General features: G+C 38.7%; 1 protein-coding gene across 2 annotated transcripts in view; it reads right to left on the reverse strand.

The window, feature by feature from the left end:
• Nucleotides 1-16,974, reverse strand: part of FBXO11 (F-box protein 11) — a 119,476-nt gene that overhangs the window by 40,634 nt on the left and 61,868 nt on the right. For both annotated transcript variants that reach the window (XM_011981587.1, XM_011981586.1), the window contains exons 2-11: nucleotides 11,365-11,492; nucleotides 11,138-11,219; nucleotides 10,579-10,723; nucleotides 7,604-7,733; nucleotides 6,501-6,584; nucleotides 6,292-6,424; nucleotides 4,665-4,771; nucleotides 4,469-4,580; nucleotides 4,271-4,377; nucleotides 4,051-4,188 (exon numbers count right to left, since the gene is read on the reverse strand). In XM_011981587.1, the coding sequence (XP_011836977.1) occupies nucleotides 4,051-4,188; nucleotides 4,271-4,377; nucleotides 4,469-4,580; nucleotides 4,665-4,771; nucleotides 6,292-6,424; nucleotides 6,501-6,584; nucleotides 7,604-7,733; nucleotides 10,579-10,723; nucleotides 11,138-11,219; nucleotides 11,365-11,472 (1,146 nt within the window). In that variant the 5' untranslated portion in view covers nucleotides 11,473-11,492. The remainder of the gene's footprint in view (nucleotides 1-4,050; nucleotides 4,189-4,270; nucleotides 4,378-4,468; nucleotides 4,581-4,664; nucleotides 4,772-6,291; nucleotides 6,425-6,500; nucleotides 6,585-7,603; nucleotides 7,734-10,578; nucleotides 10,724-11,137; nucleotides 11,220-11,364; nucleotides 11,493-16,974) is intronic.

The following is a 16,974-nucleotide window of genomic DNA, read 5'->3' on the forward strand; positions in this document are numbered from 1 at the left end:
TTCACTATGTTGGCCAGGCTGGTCTGGAATTCCTGACCTCAAGTGATCTGCTTCCCTCGACTTCCTGAAGTGCTGGGATAATAGGCATGAGCCACTGAGCCGGGCCTGCTTCAAGATGTATTTTAATAAAATGCAACCATTTTGTTAAGAGATACCTCTAGTGCAAAATAATTCAATAATACAGAACTGTAAGAAATTAGAATTTTTTTTTTTTTTTTTTGAGGTGGCGTTTCACTGTCTCCCAGGCTGGAGTGCAGTGGTGTGATATTGGCTCACTGCAACCTCCAAATCCCAGGTTCAAGCAATTCTCATGCCTCAGCCTCCAAAGTAGCTGGGATCACAGGCGGGTGCCACCATACCCAGCTAATTTTTGTATTTTTAGTAGAGATGGGGTTTTGCCATTTTGGCCAGGCTAGTCTCGAACTCCTGGCCTCAAGTGATCCACCTGCCTCGGCCTCCCAAAGCGCTGGGATTACAGAGCTACCAAGCCCGGCCGAAAAATTTTTTTTAAGAAGACAGGAATCTCCCTGTCACCCAAGCTGGAGCTATCACAGCTCATTACAACCTTGAACTCCTGGGCTCAATCAATCCTCTTGCCTCAACCTTCCAAGTAGCTAGGACTATAGGTGTGTGCCACCATGCCCAGCCAATTTTTATAACATTTCTTTAGTAGAGATAGGGTCTGTCTCAAACTCTTGGGCTCATGCATCCTCCTGCCTCGACCTCCCAAAGTGCTGGCATTACAGGTGTGAGCCACTGTGCCCAGCCTCTGCTGCCACGAGGCAGTGTTTCACTGTGTTGGCCAAGCTGGTCTTGAATTCCTGGACTGAAGTGATCTGCCTACCTTGTCCTCCCAAAGCGTTAGGATTACAGGCGTGACCCACCGCACCCAGCCTCAAAAAATTTTATAGTCATTTGGCACTGCTATGACACTTTATTCATTCATTCATTCATTCATTCATTTTTTGAGACAGACTCTTGCCCTGTCACCCAGGCTGGAGTGCAGTGGTGCGATCTCGGCTCACTGCAACCTCTGCCTCCTGGATTCAAGTTATTTTCTTGCCTCAGCCTCTTGAGTAGCTGGGACTAGAGACACGCACCAACACGCTTGGCTAATTTATGTATTTTTAGTAGAGACAGGGTTTCACCATATTGGCCAGGCTGTTCTTGAATTCCTGACCTCAGGTGATCCACCTGCTCAGCCTCCCAAAGTGCTGGGATTACAGGCATGAGCCACCACGCCTGGCCTGCTATGACATTTTAATCTTATTTTACAAAAGTAACAACTCTGCATTGAATTGAATATTAAACAAACAAAAAACAACTGGAGAACTGTGAACATTAACACAAAATTTGATGATATTAAGGAATTATTCCTAATTATTGAGGAGTGAATTAGCACTATGGTTATGGGAAAGAAAAAAAAAAACACCCATCTTTGAAAGACACATGGTAAAATATTTACAGGAGATGATGAAGTCTGGTATTTACTTCAAAATAAACCAGAGTGTAAAGAAGGTTGTAAGACACATGAGGTATAGATTAAACAAAACTGGCCATGAAATGATAGTTGTTGAAGGCAGATAATAGGTACCTGGAGAGTCATTATATTATTCTCTCTACTTTGGTGTATGTTAGAAAAATTTCATTAAAAAATGTAAAAATTAAAGGCAAGACCCACACTGGAACCAAAATAACAATAGAAAAACAAACTACGGAGACGTGGTAAGGAACACGGATTTGAGGAACTCACACAACACTAAACAGAACAGAACACAGCAATATAAATAACAAGAAAGATAGCTAAGTTTCTAAAGAAAGGAACATATGGAACAGAAAAATAGTAAAACAATACGACATCAACAAAAGCCAAAATATGGATACTGAGGTAGAAGAGCAATCTTTGAAGCAAAGAAGAAAGAATAAAACCCAGTGTGATCTCAGAGTTCTCAGCCATGCTCAATGCTAGAATAGAAAAATGTCTACAGAATTGTGAGGGAAAGAAAGAAACTCAGCTAAGTTAAAACGCAATGGATAGTGATTCTCACATGGCAAGAATTCAAGCTATAATATCCATAAGCCTTTCTTTAAAAAAAAAAAAAAAGACTGGATGACAAAACCTAGCCATACCAAGAATGAATCAAAATTTTAAAATTCAAGCATGGAGACACCATGATAAAATAATAAATGATAAATAAATACAGAATAAATATAGACCAATAACTGTAGGAATGCAAATGTTTTAAACCTTTGCAAAATAAAAATAAAAATGATGGGGTGGGGATAGGTTGAAATACTTTATAAATCTTAAAATTTATAAATCTCATTAATCCTTAATGGAAATATCTACCTATATCATTGCCTAGACTTATTTTTAAAAATGCTGTAATATTTACAAGCCCAAATCTATTCTTTAAAATGGTATAGGAGCATGTGTGTGATGAGGAGTAACTTACTATGGTGAATTTTAATAAGGGACCATCCATCACCAGAGGTCTTTCAAAAATGATGAACTTGGCCAAGCGTGGTGGCTCACGCCTGAAATCCCATGCAATGGCACACATCTTAACATCTTGGCTCACTGCAACCTCTGCCTCCTGGGCTCAAGCGATCCTCCAGTCTCAGCCCCCCAAGTAGCTGGGACTACAGGTGTGAGCTACCATGCCCAGCTAATTTTTGTATTTTTTTGTAGAGAAGGAGTTTCACCATGTTGTCCAGGCTGGTTTTGAACTCCTGAGCCCAAGCGATCCAACTGCCTTGTCCTCCCAAAGTGCTGGGATCACAGGTGTGAACCACTGCACCCAGCCATGGTCTAGTTTATTTCAAAAAAGAATTCTGCATTGGCCAGATGCGGCAGCTCATGCCTGTAATCCCAGGACTTTGGGAGGCTGAGGCAGGTGAATCACTTGAGGCCAGGGGTTCAAGATCAGCCTGACCAACATGGTGAAACCCTGTTGCTACTAAAAATACAAAATTAGGCAGATGTGGTGCACGCCTGTAATCCCAGCTACTTGGGAGGCTGAGAGAGGAGAATTGCTTGAACCAGGAGGTGGAGGTTGCAATGAGCTGAGATCACACCACTGCACTCTAGCCTGGGCAACAAGGGTGAAACTCCGTCTCAAAAAAACCAAAAAGAACAAACAATGAAAATAAAAAATTTTCTTTGTCGTTGAAAATTTGTATATATGAATCCAACATTCCTAGGATTGCTTAATGTTGTATAATAGGCAACAAAATCTCACCATAATCCTATTTGCCACAATGTTACGACACTCTCTCCCATCTCGGACTCCTCAACAGAAAATTTTACTAATGCTGTATTAGGACTAGACAATTACCTCAAGGAAAATTTGACATTAAATGAAAAAAAAATCTGAATAGACATTCAAAACATTATTTTGAAATGGTGATCTCAAGCTCAAAAAGTCATGTCTCTAGAAAATTATGTAAAACTATATAGTAATATTTAAAACACAGTATACTCCACAAGGATGCCTAATGAAACTGCTGCATAACGTTTTTAAAACTGATATTTTATCATTATATCTCCTATTAAAGTTCTGCCAGTTTAAAAATTTTCAAGAGGAATTAAATGAAAAGCAAAATAACAATGAAACCATTATATCTCAAAGTATACCCTACAAACTGTGTTAGATTCACTTATGGTGCTTATTAAAAATACATATTCTAGGCCCCATCCTTGGAAATTTTGATTTATTAAATCTGAGGATACAGGAATTTTCATTAAAACAGAAAGCTTTTGGGTGACTTTTATGCACACACACATTTGAGAACTAACGGGTTATACCTTACTCCCCTCAAAGATCACATATATTGCCTAAGAACGCTATCACCTCTACATGGATATGTTTGATGCATAAATTTACAGAGTAAATGTTGCATATTGATTTTAAAATATAATGCTGAAATTGCTTTTAAACCTATACGCCTCAATTCAGATAATTTGGTGATGAGAAAATAATGCTGAAACATACTTGAAATTTAACTGATGCAGAAGTCGGTTTTTCTATTAAAAATAAGTGTTCTTACCATGCCATGATCAAATGTGAACACACCAACATCACGTCCATGATGAATATGATTCCGTCTAATAATTGGGTTTCCATGATTTTTAACCCAAATCCCAGCTAATGCATTATTGGAAATTTCATTATCCTCATATATTCCCTACAACAAGTAATCAGAAACAAACGTCAATAGAGCTTTTAAAAATTTTTTTTTTAAAAAACCCCACAAAATTGAAAAATACCTGTGCATGATCTGTTATATACAGTCCAACATTTTCACAGTCGCTGATGTTACAGTGCTTGATAGTGGGACATGCTCCTTGACCACTAACACATACTGCAGAACCAACTGTAGAAAAATTATTTATTTATTTAAATACCTACTGGGCAACAATACAGTGACTCCAAATTTTATTGTAAAAGATAAAGAAAACACTAACCTGTACATGTACTTCGGATGATACAGTGATCAATAATAGGGCTACAATTTACCGTAATCTCTAAGCAGTGGTGTGCATTGTGGTGTTGTGCAGATTTGTCATCAGGGTTAAACTGAAATGTAAACATTTTTTTTTGAAATAAACAATTACTGCCTTTATGATTTCAACGTGTATTTTAAATCTTAACATTTCTTACCCTTATTGTCATATATCCAACATAAGCATCTTCAGAGCCTTCCATAAAAACGAAGGTTGAATCTCTAGTGTTTTCAATTATAACTTTGTCTGCCACTTTCCCAGGTGCTGTGGAGAAGATATTTTAAGCATATTACCTTTATTCGATTTCAACAGATCGGTATCTTTATGGAGGGAGAACTTACTAAAAACATTAGTACTGAGTAGTACAACTAATATTCACTATCAGTTAACTATGTTTCATCATCAGCCTTTGCTATATTCAAATCCATGCACAGTAATACTTCTAATAACATTTAACTATAAATACTACGAATATAAAATGCAATGACATATTAAAAAATGGTTTCTTGTGGAAACAAAAACAAAAAATGGTTTCTTGTGGAAACCATTCTGTTTCTAGCAGCAGCACTGGAAACAGAAGCTCAAGAAGAGAAGAGACCTCTATTTAAATTTATTTCCAACAGTGGCCTCTATTTAGAAAGTAATAAAATCACCAGACAAAAATTTGCTCTACTCTGTCCTCCCCATCTTCATGAGGAGATAGAGGAAGAAAGCAAAAGAGGCTGTAAATGCAAATTTCACTAGCAAATAATAATTAGTAGCTATCTTAAAATGTTCTATGTACTGTATCCTCAAAAAAAAAAAACCACAAATCTTCAAATGACTCAGTGTTCGACAGATATTACATTTATTCTTAGAAACTTGACCATGAATAGCTTTGAAATAGTACAAAAGTATTTAAAAATTATATTTCAGCTCCTTTAAAAACATAGCAATTAAAATATTAGCATCTTTCTTTGTAATTCTCCTGCCTCAGCCTCCAGAGTAGCTGGGATTATAGGTGCACACCACCACACCTGGCTAATTTTTTTGTATTTTTAGTAGAGATGGGGTTTCACCATGTTGGCCAGGCCAGTCTTCAACTCCTGACCTCAAGTGGTCCACCCACCTCAGCCTCCCAAAGTGCTGGGATTACAGGTGTGAGCCACCGCACCCAGCCGCATCTTTATTTTCAAATAAAAGATGAAAAAACTATTTTTTTTTGTTTAATGAACAACTGAAGGCAACTGGAGAAAGTACTAACATCAGGAAACATATATGGCCAGGCACAGTGGCTCATGCCTGTAATCTCAGCACTTCGGGAGACCCAGGTGGGCAGATCACTTGAGGCCAGGAGTTTGAGACCAGTCTGGCCAACATGGTGAAACCCTGTCTCTGCTAAAAATACAAAAATTATCCAGGCATGGTGGTGTACGCCTATAATCCCAGCTACTTGAGAGGCTGAGGCATAAGAATTGCTTGAACCCAGGAGGCAGAGGTTGCAGTGAGCTGAGGTTGTGCCACTGCACTCTAGTCTGGGTGACACAGCTAGACTCTGTATCAAAAAAAAAAGGGGGCGGGGGGCAGGGTAGGGAGGTGAAGAAAGAAATGTATATACAGCTATAATTTCTGAACTCTTATGTTTTCATTTCCTTCACTTAAAATATGTGTGATATCTTCATTCCTACTTTACCAGCAGGATATTATAAAGGTTCAACTGGATTTTAAGTCACTAGCATTTTTAAAATCCTATCACATAAATGAGTAAAATATTAAAATTTTAATGACAATGCACTTCAAAATACCTGCACCAATCATGGTGATTGGAGATTCAATATATATCCATTCATCAGTATATATTCCAGAATGAACAAAGATAAGTCCATCAAAATGAGCCTCTTGTACCCCACCAAGGGCATCTTCAATAGTATCATAATACTAGAAAAAAATAAATGTGTCAGTACAGAACTGAAAGATTACCATTTTAAGTCATAAAAATAAAAATCAAACATACCAACATATTTTCTCTTCCTTTATATCTTGCAGGGTTACTGTAGAAATGTTCTGCAAATCCTGGCTTTACATGTGCACCTTTATACTAAAATGTCAAAAACAAAGCAAAACCAATGACTACTAACATAAACCTTATATTTAAATTAATGTACAACTGCATGAACAACTTTTATTAAAAATCAAAAATAATTCTCAATTATTCCAAATAATTTTGTGTCGTAGAGTACAATGTAAAATCTAAAACAAATTATGATCCAGTAATATCCAGAAACAAAAAACAGGGTTTCTCAATCTCAGCATTACTGATATTTTGGGTCAGTTAATTATTTGTTATGGGGCATTGTAGGATGTTTAGAGGTAAACATCCTGTGCATTGTAGGATGTTTAGAGGTAATCCCTGGCCTCTACCCAGCCAAATATCAGCAGCACGCTCTCCTCCCATTGTGACGATCAAAAAATGTCTCCCAACATTGCCAAATGCCCCACAGAAAGCAAAATCATCTCCGGCTGAGACTCATTCATGAAGGACCATATATCAATTAAGCTAAATGTGGAAGTTTAAAACAACTACCGAACACTAATAATTTAAATACCCACTGAAATCACAACTGCTCACAGGCTACTAATGCTTACTGTCACTAACTTATTAACGGATATGTCAGTAGTGAAAAGAATTGTTGAATATTCTGTTGGTTGATAAATGTTCATTGGTTTACCTTTAAAACCTACTCAACTTTTTTTTTTCCCCTGAGACAGAGTGTCACTCTGTCGCCCAGGCTGGAGTGCAGCGGTGCGATCTCAGCTCTCTGCAACTCTGCCTCCCGGGTTCAAGCGATTCTCCTGCCTTAGCCTCCCGAGTAGCTGGGATTACAGACGTGAGCTACCACATCCGGCTAATTTTTGTATTTTTAGAAGAGATGGGGTTTCACCATGTTGGCCAAGCTGGTCTCGAACTCCTGACCTCAGGTAATCTGCCTACCTCGGCCTCTCGAGGTGCTAGGATTACAGGTGTGAGCCACCATGCCCTGCCTAAACTTATTTCTTAAAAGAAAGTTATTTACAAATGTGTAATATAAACCAATATATTCTATTTATATTTCATACCAACTGCTGGAAACTCTCTTTCCAGGGATTTGGATGTTCATACTCTTCTGGATTAATCTGGTAGAATTTACCAGGTTCAGGATGCATCATAGGGCGAGTATATTCAAATACTTCCATATATAATCGTTTCCTGAACAGAGAAAGGAATTAAAATTTTCTTGATAAAATGTCCTTTAGATTAATACAGTTTCGAACAACTATTAACAATTATTTGAGGCCTCAAAAACTTGAGTAAGAAAATAAGAATAGACAAAAATGAATATTAAAACACAGGATTTTTCTTTTTTGAGATGGAGTCTCACTGTCATCCAGGCTAGAGTGCAGTGGCACGATCTTGGCTCACTGCAACCTCCCTCTCCCAGGTTCAAGCGATTCTTCAGCCTCAGCCTCCTGAAGTAGTTGAGATTATGGGCATGTGTCACCATGCCCAGCTAAAAACAGGATTTAAAATGTGAAAACGTATTTTTCACATTGAAAATTTTCAGTGTAGTTGCATATGGAAATTAGTTTCTTTTCCTTTTTTTTCCTTTGAGACATTGTCTAGTTCTGTTACCCAGGCTGGAGTGCCGTGGCACGATCTCAGCTCACTGCAACCTCTGCCTCCCAGGCTCAAATGATCCTCCCACCTCTGTCTCCCAAGGAGCTGGGACTACAGGCACATGTTACCCAGGCTGGTCTCAAACTCTGGAGCTCAAGTGATTTACCCACCCCTCAGCCTCCCAAAGTGCTGGGATTACAGGCGTGAGCCACCATGCCTGGCTGAAAATTAGTTTTCCTGTGAAAATTTTCACAATGTAACTGTGTATGAAAATTAGTCCACACAAAAGAACAAAAAGTTTCAATTTCCTTACAAACTGTTCACTCAGGAAGGGGAAAAAAAGTTATTCTTACTGTAAAAACATCATGATTATCACTTAAAAAGATAATTTTCTTTTTCTTTTTGAGACAGGATTTCACTCCTGTTGCCCACACCGGAGTGCAGAGGCGTGATCATGGCTCACTGCAGCCTTGACCTCTGAGGTTCAAGTGATCCTCTTGCCTTATTTTTTCATTTTTTTTGGGTAGAAATGAGGTCCCAGTATGTTGCCCAGGATGGTCTCAAACTCCTGGGCTCAAGTAATCATCCCACTTCAATCCCCAAAGTGCTAGGATTATAGGCATGAGCCACTTCGACTGGCCAAAAGGATAAGTTTCAGTAAAATACTTTGAACTTAATTTGTCCTATATCTTCAACCCATTTATATCCTATCAAGAACCATCAAATCTTCAAACTGGAGTAAAGGTTAACTATTATCATTTTTGGTACAGTGAGCAATGCTGTTTTGTTCTGCTACTCTTCATTTTCATTTCTCCTTTGTAATTTTTCTCTTAAATGTAAGGTGTGGGCCAGGCGCACTGGCTCATGCCTGTAATCCCAGCACTTTGGGAGGCCGAGGCAGGAGGATCACCTGAGGTCAGGAGTTCAAGACCAGCCTAGCCAACATAGTGAAACCCTGCTTCTACTAAAAATACAAATATTAGCCGGGCATGGTGGCAGGCGTCTGTAATTCCAGCTACTCAGGAGGCTGAGGCAGGAGAATTGCTTGAACCCAGGAGGGAGAGCTTGCAGCGAGCCAAGATCGCACCACTGTACTCCAGCCTGGGCAACAAGAGCGAAACTCCGTCACAAACAACAAAAACATATATATAAATAAATAAATATATATATATATATATATGGTGCGCCTTTTGTGCATCATAAAAGTAATACATATAACTGTTGTAAAACAAAAGTGTAAAGAACTATAGTTTCAATATATTAACCATTAACAGTCTGCCATATTTCCTTCCACTCATTTTATCTACAGATCATTTATTATAGTTGTGATTATATAGCATATTCAATTTTGTACTCTGTTCTTTTCTTTAAAAAACAGGGTCTCCCACTGTCGCCCAGGCTGGAGTGCAGTGGCACGATCACGGCTCTCTGCAGCCTTGACTTCCTGGGCTAACGATCCTCCTGCCTCAGCCTCTGGAGTAGCTGGGACCACAGGCAGAAGCCACCACACCTGGCCTCTTTTGACTTTTTACAACAGCATTTTTTCACGTTATTAAAAACTTGGGCTGGGTGTGGTGGCTCATGCCTGTAATCCCAGCACTTTGGGCGGCTGAGGTAGAAGGATCACTTGACCCTAAGAGTTCAAGATCAGACTGAGTAATAGAGTGAGACTCTGTGTCTCCAAAAAAAAAAAAAATTAGCCGGGCATGGTGACACATGCCTGTAGTCCCAGCTATTCAGGAGGCTGAGGTGGGAGAATGGCTTGAGCCCAGAAAGTTGAGGCTGCAGTGAGCTGTGATCGCGCCACTGCACTCCAGCCTCAGTGACAGAGCAAGACCCTGTCTCTCGAAAAACAAATTAAAATCTCTTTGTAAAAATTACTATTAGTGGTTATATCACAACTCTCCAAGTACACATTACAAAGTTTACTTAGTTCATTCCCTTATATCTGGATATTTAGATTATTTATAATTTTTCTCATTAACTAGCCTGTTATGAAAAATTTGCACATAAGGCAAAAAAACATTTTCAGAAGTAGAATTACTGGGTCAAAGGGCACGAATTAGAGATTCATGAATACAACTGTTTTCCAAAAGTGATGTATAAAACCTACATTCTAATCTATCAGATTTAAAATTCATTAGCTATTTTAAATTACACTAAGTTCTGTTTCTAAAAAGCTATTAAAAGAAAAACATTTCCCATAATCACTCAGTTGCTATTAACTGATAAATAGCAGCGAAAATACTTCATTTACTGATTTTATAAATACCACCTGGACTGACAGCCTCCATTTGTAACTTGGAATTGATAAGCATTTTAATTTTGTTCCAACTAATTGTAACTACCAACTCACCACTCCGACTTTCCTACGATGTTTAGCATTTGGGCAACAAATAATATATCTCAAGTTAATAAGGAATAGGTTTTTACTTACCACAAAATTGGATCATTAGCAAGTTCACTGAAGCGTTTACATACACAAGCTGCTCTACAAAGATCCTGTTCCAGCAAGTAAGAGAAGATTTTTAGAACCACTTCATCTGGCAGTTTCTCCTGAAGATACTGTTCAGCAGGTGCTGCTATGAAGAGATTAACATATAAACTATCATTCGAGCAGTAACTTTCTCATTATTTAAAGAACACAGTTTTCATTTTATCTAATGAATAGCTTTTTTTTTGGATAATGGTCATTTTATAAGCATGTGGGTTTCATGGGTAACACATATTTATCTCTATCCTGAACTAACAAAAGTACTCCTTCTTTTAGGTATTATGTGCCATCTCAGAAATGGTTAAAATAAATACATAAAAAGTATTTTTATACAACAACAAAAGTCAGAGGGAGCGGTTAGGGTTCTAAAGTTTATTCTGTAATAATCACTTTCTGAATCCCAAAGGTAATACTCGAATACATTTAATGTTCATTTTTTGTATCAAGTAAAATTTAAAAAAAAATTATTTTACCCCATTTCTTACTTTCCCATAGGAAATACCTGATAGATCTTGTGATTTTCCAGACACTCGGGCACGTTTTGCACGATGACCGAAGTTTTCTGTAGTTGAAGTTGAGGCGCCCTTCAAAAACAAAACAGAAACTAGTAAAGCAAATATTCTTATCATCCATAATCATTACTTCTAAAAAAGGATGACGTTCCCTTTTTCGTTTGTTTCCTGAAAATTCTTTCATTACAAAAAGAAAAGCAATTACATTTAAAGTTACCTCCATACTGTTCTTTGTGGGACACGCTGTTCTTTTCGGCAAAAGAGTTTTTCTACGAAGTTGGTATGGACTATTTTGTGCACCAGGACCTGATTCTTCTGCAACCATATCTGCAGGCACATCATCATCTGTTATAAACAAAAGCAATAAGAAAAATTATACCCTTTTGAAAAACAGTTCTATGGATACAGAAAACTTTCTTAAAACTTCAAATTTGGGAGGGAGCAGATGCAAGTTTTATATGAAATTCCAACCAACTGGATAGCCATATGAAAGAAATGTTAGATTTCTATAAAATGTGGAAGACTTTTTTTTTTTTTTTTTTTAGACGGAGTCTCGCTCTGTCGCCCAGGCTGGAGTGCAGTGGCGTGATCTTTGCTCACTGCAAACTCTGCCTCCTGGGTTCAAGCCATTCTCCTGCCTCAGCCTCCCAAGTAGCTGGGACGACAGGCACCCACCACAATGCCTGGCTAATTTTTTGTATTTTTAGTAGACATGGGGTTTCATCATGGTAGCCAGGATGGTCTCGATCTCCTGACCTCGTGATCCACCTGCCCGGCCGTCGAAGACTTTTTTTTTAAAAAAATGGTGAGGAGGATGTCCACTTGCTGAGAGGAGTGGCAAGGGAACTGGTACTACATGGTTAGAGACCATACAGGGTGAAGGCAGTTTGGCAAGGAGGGTGTCTATGAAGAGGAATAGCTCAGTATAGGGTATGAGATACCAAGTAGGGTAAAAAGGGTGTCAGCGGCCCAATCACAGCTCACTGCAGCCTCAACCTCTTGGGCTCAAGAAATCCTCCTGCCTCAGCATCCCAAGCGCTGGGGCTACAGGCGTGCACCACCACCCAGCTATTTGAGAAAAAAAAAAAAATTTTTTTTTTTAAGAGATGGGGTCTCACTATATTGCCCAGGCTGGTCTCAGACTCCTGGGTTCAAGTGATCCTCCCACCCTGGTCTCCAAAGTGCTTTCAATAGGGCACAGCTGCAGTGAGCTGTGATCACACATCTGCACTCCAGCCTGGGTGACAGAGCAAGACCCTGTCTCAAAATCAATCAGTCAATCCATCCATCTATGAGTTCATAATAATACTTTAAAAATTAAAAAAAAAAAAGATTATTTGAAAGATGCTAGTGGAAACCAACCCATCATGTTGAAACTGGTAAATAACGTGGTGGCTCACGCCTGTAATCCCAGCACTTTGGGAGGCCGAGGCGGGCAGATCATGAGGTCAGGAGATCGAGACCATCCTGGCTAACACAGTGAAACCCTGTCTCTACTAAAAATACAAAAAATTAGCCAGACGTGGTAGTGGGCGCCTGTAGTCCCAGCTACTCGGGAGGCTGAGGCAGGAGAATGGCATGGACCCGGGAGGCGGAGCTTGCAGTGAGCCGAGATCGCGCCACTGCACTCCAGCCTGGACAGAGCAAGACTCCATCTCGGAAAAAAAAAAAGCAAAAAAAACCCCCAACAAAATTGGTAAATAACAAGAAATAAGCAAACACTTATTCTTCCTCTCTTATATAAATTGAATCACCAGGTAGCTAAGTATTAGATGAGGGGAAGCTTCTCTTTAGAAACATTCCAGTAATGAAGAGATAATAAAATTAGAGAATCACCATTTTGCTATCTCTAATGAGTTAACAGATTTAACCAATGAGTATCAGTAGTCTGTAAATCACAAAAACAACCAGTAGTGTATATGTATCTCCTATACCACTACCTATAAAGTCTGGCCAAAAACATCAAACCTGAATCTGATCAAACTTGTAAGAAACTCTACAGGTCAAACTACCAGTTTCTTAACAAATAAATCGGACAAAAACAGTGGGAGAAAAATAAGGAAAACTTTACAAAACACATTAAGAATGTACACTTTGGTATTCAAATTATTATTTGAGATGGAGTCTCGCTCTGTCGCCAGGCTGCAGTGCAGTGGCGTGATCTCAGCTCACTGTAGTCTCCACCTCCTGGGTTCAAGCCATTCCCCTGTCTCAGCCTCCCGAGTAGCTGGGACTACAGGCACATACCACCATGCCCGGCTAATTTTTTGCATTTTAGTAGAGACGGGGTTTCACCATGTTGGCCAGGATGGTCTCTAGACTCCTCACCTCGTGATCCACCCACCTCGGCCTCCCAAAGTGCTGAGATTACAGGCGTGAGTCACTGCACCAGGCCAAAGCATTTTTTAAAAAGCTAGAAAATGATTATAATACAAATGCTTTTAGTGGGGAAGGAGGAGAATATAATTAGAATGGGAAACATAAAAGGCTTAGTGGCCGGCAAAGTTCTATTTCTTGACTTGTTGGTACTACAAAGATAATACCTTAATAATAACTCAACAAACTCTGTATTTGTGTTTTATGTAGGTTTCTCCACCTAGCTATATATCATAATAACAAAGGTATAAAAAGGGGGTAGAGTTTGTAAAAGTGTAATATTTAAAAGTAGAGATCTCCAGTCAGCTAACCTTGGGTGTAAATAAACATTTTTAAGCCTACAATTTCTCATCTATTAAAGGTGACAATCGTATGTTATAATTGAAAGCTGCTAAAAACTTAAATACATGTAAAACACACAGTATGCCTGGGCTCATATGCAGAGTTCAAGAGGTATTTCAATTACTATTATTTCTTTTAAATATTATTTGATTAATATCACTTTCAAATGAAACTTGGAAAAACAAGGAAATTTTTGTCTTTAAAAAAAAAAAAAAAAAAAAAAGATACAAGGTCTCACTTTGTCACCCAGGCTGGAATACAGTGGCACAATCATGGCTTGCTGCAGCCTGGATCTCTGGGCTCCGGCAGCCCTCCCACCTTGGCCTCCCGAATAGCTGGAACTACAGATGTGAACCACCACACCTGGCTAATTAAAACGAATTTTTTTTTAAGACACAAGGTCTCACCATGTTGTGCAGGCTAGTCTCAAAACTCCTGAGCTCAAGTGATCCTCCTACCATGGCCTCCCAAAGTGCTGAGATTATTACAGTTGTGAGTCAACGTGCCCGGCTTGTAAATTTTCCATGTACTGCAGGAATCACAAAAAGTAGCCAGTATGATATGCTTAGGCATTTGTGGAACTCCCTCCCTTTGAGGTTTAATATGTGTAGCTCTCTAAATGTTTGTATATTAATAATATGACTAGTAAATGTCCTATGTGTGCTTGAAAGGAACATCAACACTAATTTTGAGAGTACAGTTTACACATGTCTAAAAGACATAGCTTGTTAATTGTGTTGTTCAAACAGTCTCTATGCTTTCATTTTTCTCACTTTTGTTGAGGGTGGTGGTGGTTTATTCATTGGCTTCTGAAGGAAATGTGCTGAAATCTCCCACTATATTTGTAGGTAGTCTTTTTTTTTTTGTCTGCAAATTTTTGCTTTATGTGCTTTGAGACAATATCATTTGGACACACAGATTCAAGATAACTATTTCTTCCTGGTGAATTATTCCATTCTTCATTATGTAATGCCTTTCTTCATCATCTTCATTATGCAACGACTTCCTTCATCACTAACAATGCTTTCTGCCTTAAAAATCTATTTTTGGTCTATTTTTGCTTATTCTTAACCATTTATTGGCCTAGATTTGCTTATTCTTAACCATTTATTGCTAGACTTTTCCTTTTCAGCTAAGGCAAGAGTATCTGTCTAATCTTAAATTTAACCCATCTACTGCAAATTTCCATGATTATATTTTTAAAAACCAAATCTATTTTGGTTTTCTGTTTTGGTTTTTATCAGTCTAGTATTTTTTAAATCCTTTATTTTCAATTTCTTACTTTTATGGATTACATTTTAGATTTGCTGCTTCTTTTTTTTTGAGATGAGTCTTGCTCTGTTGCCCAGGTTGGAGTGCAATGGTGTGATCTCGGCTCACTGCAACCTCCGCCTCCCAAGTTCAAGCTATTCTCCGGCCTCAGCCTTCCGAGTAGCTGGGATTACAGGAATGCACCACCACGCCCAGCTAATTTTTGTATTTTTAATAGAGATGGGGTTTCACTACATTGGCCAGGCTGGTCTCCAATTCCTGACCTCAGGTGATCCGCCTGCCTCAGCCTCCCAAAGTGCTGGGATTACAGGCGTGAGCCACTGTGCCTAGCCTAGATTTGCTTATTCTTAACCATTTATTGCTAGATTTTTCCTTTTCAGCCAAGGCAAGAGTATCTGTCTAATCTGAAATTTAACCCATCTACTGCCAATTTCCATGATTATATTTTTAATTTCGAAAAGTTAATTTTTTCCCAAGTCTTACTGTTTCTTTTTCACACTGATTACATCATTGCTTCATTTCCGTCTTTTATCTCCGCGATCATTTCACTCACATTTTATATTCTCTCTTAGACTGTTCTGTCATTGACTTTGTTCTTGAGTGAGCCTTTGACTAGTGGGTACTTTTTCTAATCTCTATGCATAATTAGGGAAGTTATTTCAGGCTCTATGCCACATGCCTGGGTCTTTGTTCCAGACATAATTTGAAAAGGCCCAAGGTCATATATCCTATCCCCATATGTGCAATAAAATTCAACCCCAGACACCTTAGAATATATGCAGGACCAAAAGTCCCCTATGCTATATACATCAACACTAGCTCCCGCTTACTGTTCTGATTTTATTTCTCTGATTTCTGATACCTATGAATTTTCCTCCTCTTCTTTCCTTCCTTAGAAGTTTAGTTATACATTTATAGTTTTGTTCTTAATGCATATTTCTTTTGTTTGTTTTATTTTTGAGACAGGGTCTCACTCTGTTACCCGGCTGGAGTGCAGTGGTGAGATCTTGACTCACTGCAACCTCCGTTTCCCTGGCTCAAGCAATTCTCTCACCTCAGTTTACAGGTGCACACGCCACCAGGCCTGGCTAATTTTTGTATTTTCCTGGAGACACAGTTTTGCCATGTTGCTCAGGATGGGTCTCAAACTCCTGAGCTCAAGTGATCCGCCCACCTTGGCCTCCCAAAGTGCTGGGATCACAGGCATGAGCCACTGTACCCAGCCCTTATTGCATATTTCATTTTGATATGTTTGTAGTATGCATGCATGTGGGTTAATGTCTCTATCAGCTTGTTTGCCACACCCTCAGTAGTCAGCCCAATTCCACAATACTCAAAAGTACATTCTCAAACTTTTCATCCTATACAACTCTCTCTTCCCTCCCTCACCTTCACCTTTTTATAATCTGACGATCTTATTACTACAGATACCCACCTACCCCACCCTGGAATCCTTTCCTTCTCACCATCAATATAGCAAATAGTAAAGACTGAAAAGTAAGGAATTCAGAGGTAATAACAGGAAAGAGAAGATGCTAATTCAGCTGCATCCTAAAACGCACAGCAAATAAATTGAAGAAGCTACATGATTTAAGTCATGCATACCACAGAAATCTCAACTTCCTATTTGTAAACACTGTCTTAAAGTGCTCATGAGTTATAAAATTACTGTTTTGAACTCTGCGCTGAAGAATATGTGCTAATTTCTACATAGTTCTCATATTAAATTGCTACTGACTGTTCTGAGAATCAAGTACAGTGCTAGAAGGTACTTAAAAAGGGATCATTCTGGGAAGATTACTTGGCTACCACTGTGATAAGCAGCAAAAGAGAAAGC

The sequence above is a fragment of the Mandrillus leucophaeus genome, unplaced genomic scaffold, assembly GCF_000951045.1.
Source record: "Mandrillus leucophaeus isolate KB7577 unplaced genomic scaffold, Mleu.le_1.0 Scaffold229, whole genome shotgun sequence".
Taxonomy (NCBI): Eukaryota; Metazoa; Chordata; class Mammalia; order Primates; family Cercopithecidae; genus Mandrillus; species Mandrillus leucophaeus.